The sequence below is a fragment of the Varanus komodoensis genome, unplaced genomic scaffold (assembly GCF_004798865.1).
Source record: "Varanus komodoensis strain SLA01 unplaced genomic scaffold, ASM479886v1 scaffold10, whole genome shotgun sequence".
Taxonomy (NCBI): Eukaryota; Metazoa; Chordata; class Lepidosauria; order Squamata; family Varanidae; genus Varanus; species Varanus komodoensis.
In genome coordinates, this window is record NW_025335269.1 from 3,111,670 (window position 1) to 3,130,903 (window position 19,234).

The 19,234-nt window shown below is 42.6% G+C and overlaps 1 protein-coding gene and 1 long non-coding RNA gene across 5 annotated transcripts in view; one reads left to right on the forward strand and one right to left on the reverse strand.

The window, feature by feature from the left end:
- Nucleotides 1-12,088, forward strand: part of COL15A1 (collagen type XV alpha 1 chain) — a 222,073-nt gene extending 209,985 nt beyond the window's left edge. For both annotated transcript variants that reach the window (XM_044452802.1, XM_044452793.1), the window contains 6 exons: nucleotides 3,351-3,479; nucleotides 3,639-3,698; nucleotides 4,515-4,565; nucleotides 6,913-7,098; nucleotides 8,061-8,176; nucleotides 9,559-12,088. In XM_044452802.1, coding sequence (XP_044308737.1) covers nucleotides 3,351-3,479; nucleotides 3,639-3,698; nucleotides 4,515-4,565; nucleotides 6,913-7,098; nucleotides 8,061-8,176; nucleotides 9,559-9,775 — 759 coding nt within the window. In that variant the 3' untranslated portion in view covers nucleotides 9,776-12,088. The remainder of the gene's footprint in view (nucleotides 1-3,350; nucleotides 3,480-3,638; nucleotides 3,699-4,514; nucleotides 4,566-6,912; nucleotides 7,099-8,060; nucleotides 8,177-9,558) is intronic.
- Nucleotides 32-19,234, reverse strand: part of LOC123035003 — a 32,343-nt gene continuing 13,140 nt past the window's right edge. For all 3 annotated transcript variants that reach the window (XR_006416884.1, XR_006416883.1, XR_006416879.1), the window contains exons 3-4: nucleotides 9,915-10,026; nucleotides 32-1,872 (exon numbers count right to left, since the gene is read on the reverse strand). This is a non-coding gene — a long non-coding RNA (uncharacterized LOC123035003). The remainder of the gene's footprint in view (nucleotides 1,873-9,914; nucleotides 10,027-19,234) is intronic.

Genomic DNA, 19,234 nt, shown 5'->3' on the forward strand with positions numbered 1-19,234 from the left:
ATTCATACAGACCATAAAGAGAGTTAACTGTGGGTATGGCCAGGTTTGTAGGTTCTACATGACCATCTGCAGAAATATATGGACTGCTGCTTGCAGCCCCTCATTGGGTATGCAGAACGTCACTGTATGAACCAGTGCCACAAGTTGGGTCTATATGTAGCCACTGCAATTTGTGCAAAGAGCCCCCAAGATCATGTGGACTGGGCTGGCTGCATGTACTAGGCTTGACCAGAAGAGTTTATTACAAATTTAGATTAATGGGTACATTGACAACTTCCAAATTTAACCAGCAATTATCTGGTTAAGACTGCAATCCTATGTCCTTTCACCTAGGAGTAAGTCCAAATAAACTTAATGAGACCTCTTCTGAGTAGATGTGTAAGGATTGCACTAAAGCAGAGAGGAGACAAAGAACCGGGTGACTTGGAGTAATGTGCAAATGGTATAGGACAGCAAAGGAGGAAAACTTAATGTGAAATATGGGAATTTAGTAATACAAGTCAAATGGACACACAAGAAGCCTAATCAAGTTGGGAGAAAAGGGATTAAAATGTTAATACCTTGGCCCTGGCAACACACGTTAATATGGGTAAAGTTGGAGAGGACAGAAAAAAAAGAAGTTAGAGTATGGGTATTTCCTATCCCAAATCAAGGAAGGTAGAAGGGGGAATGGACAGATTCTGGTATTGTTTTCCAGTTCTTCCTGCATGGTGATTCCCTTCCTGACTAGGGACTGGCAAAATCAGTCAATAAATAAGTTATGGCACCAGAATGTGTTAGGGGCCATGCAGGGCATTTCTGCACACTGGAGAAGCCATGCTTGGGGAACAGAGGGTAGACTCCACTCCTCTTGGCCATAGCATAGGAGAAAAACATACACACACCTGCAACTCATTTTGTCCTGTATGCCTACTCCTATGTCAGTGCACTTTCTCCAACACTGTGGAGGTAAGTGTCGTGCGGCTGGAGCACTCTTCCCATGCACTCCAGCAGTTAGAGCTTTAAATCTTTTATTCTAAGAAACTTCAAAGCTACGCAGACAAGAAACAACAAAGGAGCTTGTAATGATGATGATAATGGCTATGTTGTCCCCTCTTTCTGATGGGAATCAGATTATGAAACACTCTTGACCCGTCTGGGACACCCCTCTCTGGGTGGGTCAGACAAGCTTCTCTTCCTCCTCCTTTCCATTTCCCTCTACTCCAGTTGCCCCAAACTGGGCGTGCTCTCCTCCTATCTCGAGGGCTAGCTATACTTTTCCCTGGGTCTTTATCTCCGGCTTGTCCTGCCGTTTCCATGGTAACCTGCTCACCTCCCTCTGCCCTGGTTCCATTATCAGCTTCTGCTGAAAAGCTGCCTGTCTCCTCTGCCTGAAAACTTTGTCCAAGTCAGAGCGGGGAGGGTGTTTGTACAATGGGCACCAGGTAGAAATCTTACTGCTCTGGGGCTTGCTTCTTACAGGGAGCACCCTGCTCTCACATGTGCGCCAACGACTCCTCTGAGTCGCTGCGCACGTCAGTAAGATGGTGAAGAAACCACTAAAGATGCAGAATGCACTTCTTTGGCAAAAGCGTCAAACAAGTATCAAAGGGCCTAATCTCATTTGGGTTACTTAAAACAAAACCTACAATACCAATATTTGTAGTGGGTGAAACTGAATTGTATTTTTGAAGAACTCACAAGTAGGCAATTTTGTATTTTATGTAACAAGAGTACAACAACAGTACTAATTTCTCCCTAAGATTTTCCTTAGAATTTCTTCCTGAGGTAATGGCTCCATGTTTATATTTCTCTAAGTATGGTCAGCATTTTCTGGCAAGGCATGGTGTCATAGAAGAACATAATTTTTCTCTTTCCTGGATCCATACTGTCCTGCAAGAAGAACAAATGCACAATTTAAGTAGAATTCCTGGAAAGATAGAAGTTCCCTTTAAATATTGAAAACAAAAACTCTGCACTAGCTTTGAAGGCTGCCAAGTGACAGCTTGGCCATCAGAGTCCCAGCACCAAGCACAGACTCTCAGTGGTGGAACTTCAGATAGGTTCCCAGATGCTGTTGGAAGGCCATAGGACAGCAGTCTCAGTCTGTAAAGTCAAAGTTGACAAGTTCATGGTGGATCATGGCTAGTCCTGGAGGCTATATGCTCTTTCCAGTGTGAGAAGCAATTTACTTAGGTACAGAAAGTTCTGGGGAACATAAATGGATTCTTGCACATGGATTCTTGCACTTATGTCCTACTCTGTGAGCTTCCCCACAGGCAGCTATTTGGCCACTGATTGAATGTCGGACTGGGTGAACCCTTGGTCTGATCCAGCAGAGTTATTCTTTAAAGAGTTATTTTTTTCACCCATATACACATAGATGCAATAAAATATGTTTCTTAGTCCTGATTTTCAACCAGCTTCAGTTAGCATCATAGATAATAACCTGAGAAATGGGTCAACTGCATAATAGTAAAGATAAGCCTTGCCCTAAAACAGTCAATCAAGACTACTTGGGTATTACTCTCACAATGTTTTCCAAGGGAGATTGCACAGGATAGTCAACAGTCATTCTGGAATAAGGCAGCAGGTCAGTCCAAAAACAAGAGAGAGTCATGTTGAGGCTCATTCCAGAATCATTCACAAGGGCCCAATCAAGGCAACAAGGCAGGGAGCTAGAAACAAAGTCTCAAAATGTTGGACTGAGGTTAGACAGTTCTAGCCAGCCTTTTATTCAGGAGTCTGCTGGGTAAACCCAGGCTCACACAGGCAGTCTAGCACTCGGCCAGAAAGGGAAGACTGGCATGCCTCCCTTCAGATGGCAGTGTTCTTGAGAGCTGGGGCACAGGGCCCTGGCCCTGGGTCAGACTCCGAGTGTTCCTGTGGAGAGGAAAGACTCTCTCCAAACATCCCTGAGGACACAGCTTCATCCACTGCCAGCATGTTTCCTTCCAGGTTCCTGCCTCTGCCTCATCCATAGACACCAGCACATCCCCGCAGGCTTTTCTGGTGAGGACTCCTCAAACAGAGGCATGGCACCTACTGGGAAAATTATCAGGATATGGGCAAAGGGAACTTGAACTGGTGTTAGCAATTCTCTTGCCCCCTTGGCTTTCTTTTAGTCCCTTGCTCTACTTTGCTATTTTCCTGCCACTGGGGGGCAGTAAGGGCAGCTTCCCAGTGGCCCATGTCAGAGGCCATATATGCATTCTTTCAGCTCTGCTGCCTCAGGGCACACTTAGGTTCTGTTCGGTGAAAAACAAATTTCCTTTCCTGAACTGAACACTTCTTGCCCAGATAAAAACAACATCCTTAAATGCCATTTTTTTTGTATTTGATCAGTTGATCTTATGTTTTTCTCTTGACAGGTTACAACACTTAGAAATGTTAACACTATGCTACAAATGGTTCATTTAGTGTCAGAAGGCACACTGATCTATCTTAGTGAAACCAGTGATGTTTTTATCCGTGTTCAAAATGGATGGAAAAAAGTACAGGTAAATAGTTCATTCTAGGTCATATGGCTCATCTACCGCCTGTCATTTCTGAAAGGAATGTGTCAGAGTTGAAATTCTCCTTCAGGGAATAAGAATTACTTTCATACAATTCCTTGCTGCTTCTGTGCCTGTTCCAACTCACCATGTGTTTCCTTCCAGCTTGGAGAACTGATTCCCATCCCTGAACACAGTCTCCCACCTCCAGCCATTTCGAGCCCAGTAAGTGTTAAATGAAAGAAGGGGTGTTGCCAACAGGCCCACTAGCTGTCGATATGCAGTGGGATGTGGGTGCTGGGCCCGTGACTGTTCCAATCTCCTGCTGTTCATGGGAAGCAACATGAGAACTCACATGTATGTGGCATCTGCCCATTCTCACTGTCCTGCATCCTCTTTGGAGAGGTTAGGTTTGTGGAGATTAGGCAAATCCTGATGAACGCATTGACACAAATGAACACATTGATGAACAAATTGAACACAATTTGTTTATCCTGGCTGTTGTTATATGTGGGCTGGTTTATTATTTCAGCATGGGAATTGCTGCCAAATATTAGATGGAAGTCTGTTTAAGAGCAGGTTGGAAGCTGTCTTGATAGCTGCCCCACTGATCGGTAAACAGAATTGGCAGGGGGTGGGGCAGAAAACTCTGGGAAAGCTGGCTCTGTTGGTGCAAGGAGTGGTTCAGCTTCATTTGAGGGCACCTGCCTTGATGACTATTGTCTAGTAACTGTGATACTAACACATCTCTCTCCTTCACTCCTCAGTGCAATGTTGCACTGGCTTTTTCTTGTTACTGATGATAGGAAGTTTTAGGTGAAGAATAACCATTTGTTTTGAAAACAAATCTGCCATTTTCCTGATACCCAAAAGGAAGGACAAGACTGAGAGTCACTTTGCTGAGATAAATATCTGTCATGTGAGTTGCAAAGCTCACTTCCAAAGGCTCCTAGCATCCAACATCTTCACTCATGTTTCTCCCACCCCCACTTGTAATGCATTATTTCAACCTTTGTAATTTGTTGTGTGTTACACCAACAGGGATTTCAACCCCTTCCAGCACCAATTCCAGCTGACAGCACAAGGCCAAGTGTAAGTTTATGGGGCAGCTCATTGGGGCAAAGGAGTATTTGCACTGACCCTCTTGTCAGGATATATCCCAGGATGAATTGTTGCAGTTCATACCAAACTGGGGCTAGAGTCACTAGTCAGTGTTACACTTGCTGACCTTGTCTCAGATATGGGAATCCCTCTTGCTGTTAATTCCCCAGATGTCTGAACAAACCTTGTAAAAATTCAGGAGGACCTGCAGCTCAAGAAAGGCTGCCTGCTTCCTATCACCACAGAGCACCAGATCTGCTTATTCCTGAGTAGATCTGCAGGTGAGGAAGGCTCTAGCCAGCTGTCTATATTGGAGACCTTTCCTAGCTGATCTATATCAATCTCATCCGGGTAGGTCAGATTGTCTGAAAGCTGTTCCAGGTCAACAGACTCTGCTTCAGGTAGAGCATCAAAAGATACCCAACCATCCCCATGCCCCCATACTTAGTATCCCAGGGCAGTTCAGTTGTTGCCTCGGACTCCATTCCAGAGCAACTTTCGGACCAAAACCAAATAGAGCTGTAGTCAACTGCTTTGCTGCAAAACTCTTGGGGCTTTTCTGCATAGGGCTTTTCTACCTGAAGCTTTCAATCAACCACTTTACTGAAGCTTCTGAGTCCTGATTCTTTGCAGGATTAAGATCAGCTCCTTTATACATTTTCCTTCCTACCTCACATTGTTCTTTCTGTCTTTCTAGCTGTTCCACTGCACACAAGCATGAGGGGGCATAGTGGCACTGCACAAATACATGAGGCTTTCATGCTGCTCTTTCCAGATAATGCCACACTCTTCTCCATCTTAAAAAGCTGCAGAAAGCATAGGAGAGATCCTGGAAGATGATGATGTCATGCAAAGCTCTGACATATACAGAATGAGGAATCATGTGCACACAATAGCTGTCCCATGCCAAAAGGCTGCTTGAACCAAGATTCAAAGGTAGCAGTGGTAGTGATTTGATTGCTCCTGTCTAGATCAGTAGAGCACAGCCTTAACATTTCACAAATGAGGATAGGTGATGTATTAGGGATCAATACCCATGTTCCTTCCCTCCACACACACTATTGAAAGTTCTGTTCCACTTCATGGAACATGATCACCCATTTGCTTTATGTTCTGTTGCCAGATCAGCATGGTTAGTGTCAGTCTAGTATATGAAGAATCAGCTTGAACCACCTAGTTATCCATAAAGTTTGGTGGGTGACCTTGGGCCAGTCACTACCTCTTAGCCAAATGGTTTACTAATATCTTTACATCAAGTTATTTTAAACTGAAATACTTTCTAAAGAGGCGAGGAAATAGTTTTTTCCCTTATTTCCTAATTTTTAAGTGTTTGCATTTTGTATGTAATGCTAAAAAGAAAAAAGTTTTACTTTATTAACCTTGGTTTATATACAATACTATTTTTAGGAGCAGTAGGAAAGAAGGATGCTAGTGTTTCATACCATATTACAACAGTAGATGTTTCTGCTATTGGATTAGCCTCAGCACTCCTACAGCTTGTGACTGCTTTCAGTCTGTGCTGGTGACAATTATTCTTCATGATAGGTTAGTCTAAATATTCTCATTTGGAATGCACTGCTCCACAAGTTACTTCAGCTTTATTCAAGGGCATTTGATGCTATCTATGGAAAGGCGGAACAATAGATATTCTAACTCTAGAAATGAACTGAGGACAAAGACTTGTCTGGCAATTTCAAAGCAGCACAAAGCAATTCAGTCTTACTTGCCACTGCAACTCCATCAAATCTCTCTCCTTTCTGCCTGTCCTCGCTCTACATTTTCCCGTCCCTCCTGCTTCCTCTCTCAGCTTTCTTCTCCCCCTCATTAGGGCCACTACTTCTTCCTGCTCTCCTAGTCTGCCCCCTGCTTTCCATCCTCTGGCCCATGCTCTTCCTAGGCCCCTGCCTCATACTTCTCCTACACCTAGGCTCTTTTGCCTTCTTGAGGATATGAATAGCTAGAGGAATCCACTCACTCTGCTTGTTGACTTTAATGCAGCTAGAGGTTCCACACATGTACGCAATCCCTTAGAAATAGGAAACCTTCTATCAAGAATCACATTCCCTCACAGGCAATCTGTCAGCAGCCACATACCTATTGTGGGCAAATGCAGAGTCAAACCTAGATGAGTCACCCATGTTATCTTTTCCTCTCTCCTTCTCCCTTCCCATGTAGCAGCTGCCAGTGCAGGAACATACCACTCTTGCCAGGCATATGAACTGAGTGCATATAAATGGTTTTAAAAATTAGCAGAGGGTCACATGAAATGCCTGAGGGCTGCATGAGGCCTGGGACTGCAAGTTGCCCACCCCTGCCTTAACATTCTTTTACTCTACAGCTTCATCTGGTGGCTTTGAATGCTCCATTTTCTGGTGATATGAGAGCAGACTATGAATGCTTTCAACAAGCTCGGGCTGCTGGTTTAGTCTCCACATACAGAGCATTTTTGTCTTCACATCTTCAAGATCTCCTGACAGTTGTCAGGAAAGCAGATAGATATCTTCTGCCTATAGTTAATCTTAAGGTAAAACACTTCACTTGCTTTGTTTTCTGAAATTAACTCTTATCAACATAAGCTATGCACTGGAAGTGTAATATATATCTGTGATATAAGTGGCATGACTTACAGGTATAAATAGGGGGAAAGCCCTAGGCCTTGACCTGTACCCCCATCCCTTTTCCATTCATTAAGGAAACAGATATTTTGTAAGAAATAGCTTAATGTGTCTTTCACCTCTGAGCAAGTACAGTCTGTCCCCTCACACTTAAAATTAAGAAACAGTCTTCCTCTCCCAAACAGATCGTAGGGCATCTTGGCAAATCTGAGGCCTAGCACTTTGCTTTTAAAAAATTAAGAAGAGTATCCTCTCTGTTCCAGCCACTGCCTCTCACAACAGTCTGAAAACATGGGCCAAAAATATTCTGCAGCTTCAGAAGCTTTTTATTCTCCCAGTATTTTAATTGTTAATTTGTTTTAGTGGAGGGTTTATATTTTAACATTGGATGCTGGGCAATTGTTATTGTTATTTTTTGGATTTATTTGCTGTAAACCGTCCCAAGACTTTTAAGTATGGGATGGTATAGAAAATAAATGAATAAATAAATAAGCAAGCAAGCTCATGGTGATACATCTTCACTATCTCTTGCCAGGATCTGTACCTGCTTACTTGTCTTGATAGAATGCCTGTCCTGTAGTGCCATAACTGCTTCTGCTGTGGGGCTTGGAATGGGCAGGGAGAAGTGGCTACCCATAGTCACCAGTCACATACTCCAGCCCAGCCCTGCAGTCCTTCCACAGCCATGTCTTGGCCTTGTGCTTTGTGGAACAAAACCAGGGCCACCCTGGCTCAAACTGTCCAATGGGGAAACTGAGGGAGAGGCAGGGTGAGAGAACAACTGCTTCTTCCTTCCTGCTGAATATTCAGGATCATGCTGAATATTCAGTTCATTTCAATTTTAAGAGGTGGCTTCTTTCCTTTCCAATAGGGAGAAATACTGTTCAATAACTGGGAGTCAATATTTTCAGGCAATGGAGGACAGTTTGATCTACAGATTCCAATATATTCCTTTGATGGAAGGAATGTCATGACTGATCCAGCTTGGTAAGTTCATGTTGTTGGATATTATTTCTGAAATTAACTGTTTTAATTTAACTCCAGTAAGATTAGTCTATGATCACACTTTTGGAAGCCTTACAGTACTCCTGGAATCTGGCAACAGCTGGAAGGATCAGCGTAGGCACTATGCTTAGTGTCAGGAGGTGAGATTATAGCACCCATAGGTTCTTTTAACATTACAAAACCAGCACAAGCTACTTCTCTCCTTGGGACCAAACTAAAAATTGAGGGTGACACAGACCTAAGTAAACACATATCCCCACTCCCTGCCTGCTCTCCCTGAACTGTGCTGAATGAGAACTGAGAGCTCAACTATACATTATGCTAACTGTATTACAGTTGGCTGAGGCTTGTCTGATATATTACTCTGGGTTAAACATGCATGGCTGCACTGTGAATCAAGATCATGGCATGCCAGGAGGGGCAGAATTTCAGGGGAGATGGGGGAAGAGTTTTAACCCCATACACACCAGAGTGTCATGGTTCTGAGCCAAATTGGGACTATGTGCACTGAGAGTAGCAGGTAAGCAAATTACATGTAGTTCATGTCATTATTGTTGCACTTACACACCATCTTTCATCCTCTTGCAAGTAGTCCATATCTTCCTTCTCCATTTTATCTTCACAATAACTTTGTGGGATACATTTGGCTGAGAGTCATCAGGAAGGTTCATGGCCAAGTAGGGACTTGAACCCAGATTATTATTATTATTATTATTATTATTATTATTACATTTCTATGCCGCCCCTTGCCGAAACCTCGGGGCGGCTTACAACATGATAAAATACATTGAAATACAATAGTACATAATAAATTACCATTAAATATAACAATACAAAAAATACATTGATTTACAAATACAAAATTAAAATTATCAGTATAAAATAAAAATATAGGAGGAGAAAGAGAAGGAAGAAGAAGTTGCCCAGGCCAGATCATATGTTTTAACAATTGAAATGATGTTTAAATAAAAAGGTCTTTACCTGGCGCCGAAAAACCAGTAACGACGGTGCCAGGCGGACCTCTTTGGGGAGTGAATTCCATAGGTTGGGCGCCACCGCAGAGAAAGCCCTCCTCCGGGTACTTACTCTCCTAATTTCTTTCATGGAGGGTTCCCGGAGAAGGGACTCTCCCGCAGATCTCAAAGGGCGGTCGGGCATATACGGACGTAAGCGCTCGTTCAGGTAGCCAGGACCCAAGCCGTTTAGGGCTTTGTAGGTCATAATCAACACCTTGAATTGGGCCCAAGTCCCAGTCCAAAACTAACCATTGCACTATGCTGGCACTTTTGCTTGGACTTGTATATGGTTGAAAATTTTCTTTCAAGGTATATAACTCTAACACTGAAACATCCACCCACATTTAGGGCTCAGAAAATCATCTGGCATGGTTCAAGCCTAAATGGAATACGACAAATTAGCAACTACTGTGAAGCATGGAGGACATCAGATCTGGCAGTCATGGGACAAGCCTCTCTTCTAAAATCTGGAAAGCTCTTGGATCAAAAGTCATATAGCTGTAGCAATAGTTTTATTGTTCTTTGTATTGAAAACAGTTATATCTCAGATATTGGAAGGAAATAAATGTTCTTTATCCCCCATACTGTGTAAATTTTAAAGTTTATTACAAAAATGTTGACACTGAAATAAAAATTTTAAATGATGTAAATATTGTATCGTAATTGCATACTTTTAAAAAAGTTAATAACCAAAGAAGGCATACCTTAGAGAGGAATCTTCTTCCAGCATGGGTGAAATTCATTTTTCTGAAGCATGGCAGCCCACTTAGAAATTGGACAGGAAATGAGCCAGTCTGAGCAGCCATGTCAAAGTACCTACACAAAAGGAGACTGGTCACCACTATAAGCTTGCTTGGGATCATTACTAAAAGTGATGTAGGGATATCTAGATGGCGCATGAGCAAAGGAATACCCCCAAATGGTAGACAGCTTCAGTGGGTCTAGAACAGTTGTGTATACTGAAGAAGGGCTGTAATTGCTACTGCAGGTTCCCTACACTTTGCTGCTAGGTAGGCTTCAATAGGCTTTTCTGTTAGGTAGGGGCAATTGAACTTAAGCAGTCCATTTCTCACACATTCCACCAGCATACATACCTTAGACCAGGGTGTGAAAGATATTTCAACTACACCCAGTGAGAGTTTTGTCTCCCCACCTCCCCCCACCCCACCTTTTAACTGCATACTGTCATACCACATTACAAACTAATTTTGAAATACCCCTTCAGTTTCAAAAGCATCTGGCTCTATATCATGGCAAATGAAAAAGGGCAAGGTCCAGAACCCTCTTGGGCATAAGAAACTAGCTGCATAGTTGTTTTTTATTTTGGACCATATCAGCAGGCCATGATTTGGAAACCCTACCATGCCGTTTTCCTAAATCCGTAAATGACCTAAGTTGAAACCATTTATCTTTGCATGGGGGTAGTGCATGGAAGATGAATTTCACCCCTATGGAAACAGAATCTGACACATATTTTGGTGCTACTGTGGTCTTAAAACCTTCAAACAGTGTTGAGAGGAAATTCTAAAGGTGTAAATGATAAATATCCAAAGGGCACATAAAGAGTTTCCAATGCACACCAGGGCTTCTGGGGACCCCAATCTCACACTAGGACCCTCCTCTGCATCTCCTGAGCAGCCTCTTGCAAATCCAGGAGGCACTTCAGGATTGGCATTTGATGTAATATGACAAAAAACAGTTTGGAAAGAGAAAACGGGAAAGCCTTGATGTTCATGTGCAGTTGCTTTGGATCCCAGCCAATTTCTTGTACTTGCAAACTGTCCTCAGCTAATTTACTGACAAGCTGGGTGTCATGTGCTTATGTAGCTCATGGAAGCTTCAAACAAGCCATTTATATTGCAAGGAAAATTGTAGAAAGATAGATGTTATGTTTCTTTTCAGAGTGCTACTGGATCATTTCCCTGTAGAAATGAAATGCAGACTGACTGTTTTTCTTCTCCCGAACCCTTCCCTGTTGCATGAAATGCTAATTTCTTCAGACCTGTTGTTCCCAGTTGTTGTCAGAACTAAAAGCCTTTGCCAGCTTGACTACTTCTATATGTGTTGAACTGTAACTCCCATAATTCCTGGCCAGCATGGCCATTGGAGGAATCCAAGTTGGGGAAGGCTGAATTAATAGTTCATAGGACCAGGGCAGGCTAACTGCTGCTGCCCTCCAGTGTGCTGGGATAAAACTCTCATAAGTCCCAGCCAGTATGGCCAATGGTCAAAAGGTATGAGAATGGTAATCCAAAACATTTGGAGGGCACTAGATTTCCTAGCCTTGTCATAGGAATTGTTGACAAGCTGCATGATGTGCTTTACAAAATATTATTACCAGAGCATGTGCATGTTTGCTTCCCCTTGCTAGCCTCAGGGGGCTTCTCTACATGAGGCAGTTACTGTGTGCTTAGGATCCATTTCCCACAGAAGTGTGTGGGACCTTTTTGGGATGTCATTGTCCAGCAGGCCCTCTTCCATGTTTTCCAGCCATTTTAGCAGCTTGTTTGTAAAGTGAGAAAAGTCTGGTATCAAATTTTAAACCAGAACATAAGTCTTGTGTGGAGTTGCAAATCTACTATAGTGCAGCACTACCATGTGATTAATAACCCAGCACAAATGACATGTTTTTCAGTAATAAAAACAGAGGAAGAGGTCTTACTAAAGCAGCGGGTTGAACTTCTCATGTAGAGAAGCCCATGGTGTATTTTAACAAGCTAAATGTGTAGAATGTTCATGATACAGCACTATAAACAATAATCACTGTTTGAAAATATAAGCTATTAGCTCTACTCTAAAATGATCTAAATGATTTTTCTGTCATCAAAGCTGTAATTTAATAGCTATTTGTAAATCATAATACAGTGGTACCGCGGCTCACGAACGCCTCAGGTCACGACCAAATCGGGTCGCGAACAGAAATTTCATAAAAATTTTGCCCCAGGACGCGAACCACCTTCCCTGCACGGGCGGATCGCGGTCGTTCTGGTGGGGGGGGGGGGAGATGGCCACGTTCGTGCTGTGGGGGAGATGGCCATGATTGCACCCATGTTCCCTGCCCGAGCATGCCCATGCCTGCCTCCCCCCCATGCGCCCACCTCCCCCCTGTGCACCTGCACCTGCCCCCCCCACATGCCTTCCATCCCGCCGGTCTCCCCCCACTCCCCGCATGATCGCTGGCGGGGGGGAGATGGCCGCGATCTTTGTTGTTCTTTGTCACTTTGCTTCAAATTTTTGTGAGTAAAAAAATAGTTGCAGAACAGATTAACCTTATTTACATTGACCCTTATGGGGAAATTTGACTTGGCTTACGACCAATTTGGGTCACAACCAGAGTCCAGGAACAGTTTAAGTTTTTGAGCCAAGGTAACACTGTATGTTTCTTTCCAGGGTCGTCATCATTTGTAACCAATGTTGTTTTATATGAAGTAAAAATGTGAAATGCCATTCTATTTTTCCATTTTAATTAATATAAAAGCATCTTTCCCATTGTGTCTGGGTCAGGTGTTGTTTTTCCCCTAAATATCTTCCTCATACCAATGAGGAACAGTTGAAAAAGAAAGGTACAAAAATGTAGAATATTTGTCCCATTTTATACCAGATATCCTTATAGACACACTACTGGAGGACACACTCCTGTACATTTGTGTAGAAGAAGAAAAGTTGCCACAGGTAATTAGTCATATGAGCTTGAGAATTTCTCACGTATTGCAATTCCTTTTTAGATACAGGAACCTCATGATTATATATGTTTCCTTCAATACCAATTTGCCCTTCCTATTTGCCCTCCCACCCCTGAAATCGGCAACAGAGGCCCTCCTCTGGAAACCCTCTGTGAAAGATGTTAGGAGACAGAGTACCCAGAGGAGGGCCTTCCCTGTGGTGGCGCCCCAACTATGGAATGCGCTCCCCAGAGAGGTCCACCTGGTGCCATCATTATATGTTTTTCGGTGCCAGGTTAAGACCTTTTTATTTAATCAATATTATAATATGTTTTAATATTGAATTTTATTATTGTATTTTATTAATTTGCAGTCAGAGTGGGTCTTCAATTTATTTATGCTGATAGTCATCCAGAGATGTTAGTAATTGGACAGCATACAAACTTTATAAATAAATACATACATACATACCATTTCCCTTCTCAATACCATTACTACAAGATAAAGCATTCTTTTTCTTAGAGGGGCCTCCAAAATTCAATGAAAGGGTTAATTCATTTTCTCCTGATTAACTTCTAAAATTTCATTATCTGGGACATAACCAGTACCCTCAAAGCTCCAAATGTCCTCCTTCACCCACACACCTTCTAACAGGAACTTGGGAAAACAAGGAGTTTTGATTTGGTTACACCTGAGAGTACTTCAAGAGGTGGCAGGGATTCTCTCACGCCTGCAGGCCTCCATTTTGAGGCCTCGTGGAGAATGGATGAAGTTCCAGAGGACTGGAGGGTGGCGTCAGTGGTTCCAATTTTCAATAAGGGTAGTAGAAGGGACATGGGGAATTACAGACCTGTTAGCCTTACGTCCATTGTAGGAAAAACAATGGAAAGGCTCATAATAGGGAGAGATCTAGTGATGCTAGATAGGGAAGGGAGGCCGACAGCCACACAACATGGCTTTCGCAAAAACAGGTCCTGCCAGACAACCCTTGTGGAATTCTATGACAAGGTTTCGAGATGGCTAGATGGAGGGGATGCAGTGGATGTGGTATACCTGGATTTCAGCAAGGCCTTTGACAAAGTGCCCCATGATATCCTGGTGGAGAAACTGAGGAGTTTTGGGATACACTAAAGGATATCATGGGGCACTTTATCAAAGGCCTTACTATCCTGGGATCCACGTGAGAGAACCCCTGCCAACTCTCTAAGTACTCTTGGGTATAACCCATCAGGGCCTGGTGCCTTTGTAATATCCAATGCCCTAAGGAGCCCCTCAACTTCAAGGGGGGTGACTCTAATCTGTGCCCCTAAGTCCCCAGCTTCATCTAATCTTCTATGTGGATATCTCCCGTCCTGCTTTGGGGAGAACACAGAGGCAAAATAATCATTTAGCATCTGTGCCTGTTCCCTCATATCAGTCACAACACGTCATTGTCATTGTCATAATCTCCCAAGTTAAACTGTTTGTAGAATTTTCTCTTTGTCAGCCTTGGGTACTTTGTGTCTTGACTTGGGGAAGGAGATACCATCTGCATTTTTACTGTTCCCAAATCATCCAATGCTGAATTTAATCACTGGCAACTGCTGTTCCCTACTCTCAATGACTAGAATTAATGCATCAGGAAACAGTATCTGGTCAAAACAAGAGAAAGCTTGCCAGGAATCCTTGTGGAGATGTAAGGCTTTGTTTTTGCTTTTGAGGGAATAATGTTGCTTTATTTTGCAGAGTGGAGTTATATTTTGCCAAAAGCAAGTAAGATGACATCATTATGCTATAAAAGAGACGAACAGAACACTTATATTGGGCTGGATCCCTACTCAGTCATACTAAGAGTAGACCCATTGAAATCAGTTGAACTAAACCTGTTTATTGCACATGTTTAGTCGCAAAGTCATGTCCGACTTTTCATGACCCCATGGACAACATTCCTCCAGGCTCTCCTGTCCTCCACCATCCCTCAGAGTCTACTGAACTTACAGGGTGACAGTATACAGCCTTGCCAAACTCCTTTCTCAATTTTGAACCAGTCAGTGGTTCCGTGCCCAGTTCTCACTGTTGCTTCTAGACCCACATATAGGTTTCTGAAGAGACAAATAAGATGGTCAGGTACTCCCATCTCTTTAAGAACTTGTCACAATTTGTTGTGATCCACACAATCAAAGGCTTTAGCATAGTCAATGAAGCAGAAGTAGATGATTTTCTGGAACTCCCTAGCTTTCTCCATGATCCAGCATATGTTGGCAATTTGATCTCTAGGTTCTCTCCCTCTTCGAAATCCTGCCTGTATTTCTGGTAGTTCTCAGTCCACATACTGCTGGAGCCTAGCTTGTAGGATTTTGAGCATAAGTGTGCTAGCATGTGAAATGAGTGCAATGGTGCAGTAGTTTGAATGTTCTTTGGCATTGCCCTTCTTTGGGATTGGAATGTAAACTGACCTTTTCCAATCCTGTGGCCACTGTTGAGTTTTCCAAATTTGCTGGCATATTGAGTGTAGCACTTTTACTGCATAGTCTTTTAAGATTTTGAATAGCTCAGCTGGAATACGGTCACCTCCACTAGCTTTGTTGTTGCTCAGACTTCCTAAGGCCCATTTGACTTCACATTCCAGGATGTCTGGCTCAGGGTCAGTGACCACCCCATCGTGGTTATCAGGGACGTTAAAGCTCTTTGTTATATAGTTCTTCTGTGTAATCTTGCCACCTCTTCTTAATCTCTTCTGCCTCTGATAGGTCCCTGCCATTTTGGTCCTTTATCATGCCCATCTTTGCATGAAATGTTCCCTTCATATCTCCAGGTTTCTTAAAGAGATCTCTGGTCCTCCCTATTCTATTGTTTTCTTCTATTTCTTTGCACTGTTCATTTAAGAAGACATTCTTATCTCTTCTAGCTATTCTCTGGAATTCTGCATTCCATTTGGTGTATCTTTTTCTTTCTCCCTTGCCTTTCGCTGCCCTTCTTTCCTCAGCTATATGTAAAGCTTCCTCAGACAGCCATTTTGCTTTCTTGCATTTCTTTTTCTTTGGGATGGTTTTAGTTGCTACCTCTTGTACAATCTTGCGAACCTCCATCCATAGTTCTTCAGGCACTCTGTCTATCAGATCTAATTCCTTAAATCTATTTGTCACCTCTACTGTATATTCATCAGGGATATGATTTAGGTCATATCTGAGTGGCCTAGTGCTTTTCCCTACTTTCTTCAATTTAAGCCTAATTTTTGCAACAAGCAGCTCATGATCTGAGCCACAGTCAGCTCCTGGTCTAGTTTTTACTGACTGTATAGAGCTTCTCCATCTTTGGCTGCAGAGCACATAGTCAATCTGATTTCTGTGTTGACCGTCTGGTGATGTCCATGAGTAGAGTCGTCTCTTGGGTTGTTGGAAAAGAGTGTTTGCTGTGACCATCATATTCTTTTGACAAAATTCTACCAGCCTGTGCCCTGCTTCATTTTGTACTCCAATGCCAAACCTGCCTGTTATTCCAGTTATCTTTTGGCTTCCTACTTTAGCATTCCAATCCCACATGATGATAAGGACATTATTCTTCAATTTAAGCCTGAATTTTGCAAGAAGAAACTCAAGATCTGAGATTCTGTCCATGAGGTTTTCATGGCAAGGATACTGGAATGGGTTGCCATTTCCTTCTCCAGTGGATCACCTTTTGTCAGAGTTCTCTGCAATGACCTGTGTGTCTTGGGTGCCCCTGCATGGCATAGCTCTTAACTTCATTGTGCTATGCAAGCCCCTTAGCCACGACAAGGCAGTGATCCATGAAGGGGGAACTTAAATCCATCATGTGTAACTGTAATCCTATGTATTTCATTGGGTCTGCTTTAAGTATGACAACTTGTGCTCTCCGGGTGTTGTGGCACTGCATCTCCTATCCAACTATGACCAGCATCAGCAATAGTGAAAGATGATGGGGCCTGTAGGGCCCACTCCTGCATGTAGTCTCAGAGGATTTGTTTAGTGTGAGTGTGTGTGTGTGTATAAAATGGGGTGGAAGGCCCAGGGTTGTGACTTACAGTACATGTGAATAGGGCTGTCCACCAATAAGTTGCTACTTGAAATGGCTAGGAGAGCCAATATGTATAAAGCTTTGTGTGGTTTAATGATGTTTCTTTTGTCTTTTATAGTGCTCAGTTTTATTTTGGGTAACAGGTACAAAGCTTGTTGGTCTTCCCTGGTATATGAGCGGTTTGTTTGTCACCTAGATGAAAAAGTCTAGCATTCCTGCTTTCCATCCTGCCTGGTTAAAGGCTCATGGATCCTGAAGCATCCCAGATACTTCAAGCTGGAGTAAGCAACATCTTGCTTATTAGTCATGATCTGGCTCTCTGTGCAGGGATGGTCACTCTTTGCCATGATGCAGTCCCAAATGTCCATAGGAAAACTTTTTTTTAATGGAAAGAGTGAACATTTATTTAAGTTTCAAAAACCCAAATATATTTTTGGACCACTTTATCTTTCCAACAGCCTGCAAACAGAATATGAGTGCAATAACACCCCCACTGCTCATATTCCCAGCAACTAGTATAGAGAGCCAGATCATGACTAAAAAGTGCCAATAGTCTTTTCCTGCATGAATTTGACTAATCCCCTTTAAAGGCCATCTAAGTGGTGGCCATCCCTAAATCTTGTGCTAGCAAAGTCCATAGTTTAACTCTGCACTATGTGATGTTATCTTGGGCTTGAAATGGCATGAGTAATTAGTTTTTGAACTTTGAGTCTTCCTGTTACTTACACTTAAGCCAAGTAGTTGAGAAAGTCATTTATGAAATAACCCTTTATGGTTATTTTTGTGCAAGGTTGCCTTCTTTTTGTCTCTCTGTGTTTTTGCCAAGTTACAGCTAATTAATTTTCAATCTAATTTGCTGTTATTTGGATCTATGTGAATTTCATTATCTAAGCACAACCCTCTCTGTTGAGTCACTGTATAATAAAACCATTATATATGGTAATACCCAAATTGTATCCCATGGAATCATAGAATAGCAGAGTTGAAAGGGGCTGGGAACGCAAGCAAATTCAACCCCCTGCTAAATGCAGGGCTCCAAGTGACAGCATCCCTAATAGATGGCTGTCCAGCTGCATCTTACATGCTTCTAGTGTGGGATAGCCCACAGCCTCCCTGGCTAATTGGCTCCATTGACATACTGCTGTAACAGGAAGTTTTCCTGATGTTCAGCTGGAATCTGGTTCCCTGTGATTTGATTCCATTGTGCCCTACACTCTGGGATGATTGAGAAGAAATCCTGGCCATCCCCTCTTTGACAAAACTTCATATCTTGAATAGTGCTATCATATTCCCCTCACAAAGCTAAACATGTTCTATTCTTTCAGTGTCTCCTCACAGGGCTTTCTTTCCAGTCCCATATTATCTTTGTTGCCTCCTCTGAACTTTTTCCAGTTTGTCCACATCTTTCTAAAACTGTAGTGGCCAGAACTGGATGCAGTGTGCAAGATGAGTCCTAACCCGTGCTGAGCAGACAGGAACTAGTACTTCACATGATTTGGACTGATTGCAGCCCAAATTAGCACTTGCCCTTTTTTGCAGCCATGCCACATTGTTGACTCATATTCAGCTTGTGAAGTACAACAATTCCAAGATCTTTCTCATTTGTCATATTGTTGAACCAAGTACCTCCCACATTATAACTATGCATTTGGCTTCTTTTCCTAGATGCAGAACATGGCATTTACCCGTTATATTTTATTCTGTTGTAGTCAGTCCAACACTCCAACCTATCAATATCAGTTTGAATATTGTTTCTGTCTTCTAGGGTATTAGCTAGCCCAACCAATTTTGTGTCCTCTGCAAATCTGATAAATCATTCCCTCCAGCTCCTCATCCAAATCATTAACAGAAATGTTGAAGAACACTGGCACCAGGACTGACCCTGTGCTACTCAACATGTTACCTCATTTTCAGCTTTAATAATAAAAGTTGATGGGTGTGTGACAATATTTGGCATATATACCAAAGGGATCCAAGGGGTTTGTACATCAGGGTTATTTGTTTTTTAAATGTATCAATTCATTTACTAATTAATTTTGATGCATCCTTGTGGTTCCAACCTGCACTACTAACTTTAGTCACCAGGAGGCAAACTTTTTGCGATAGATACCATTCCAAACAAGGGAGTGAAGTCCAAGAGAAAGTGGACTATGGGTGTCCCCTCCTGTGGAGCAGTTGCAATCAAGGAATAGGGTGAGCAGAAGCCTCCCATAGTAGCCTGTAAGGATGTATCATGGTAGGGGCTTTGCCTAGCAGCATCAACAGCCATGGGGGAACGCTACCCTTGGTTGCACAGCCAGAAGTGTGGCTTCTAGATTGAGAGAGGTATTACTACCACTATATATGAC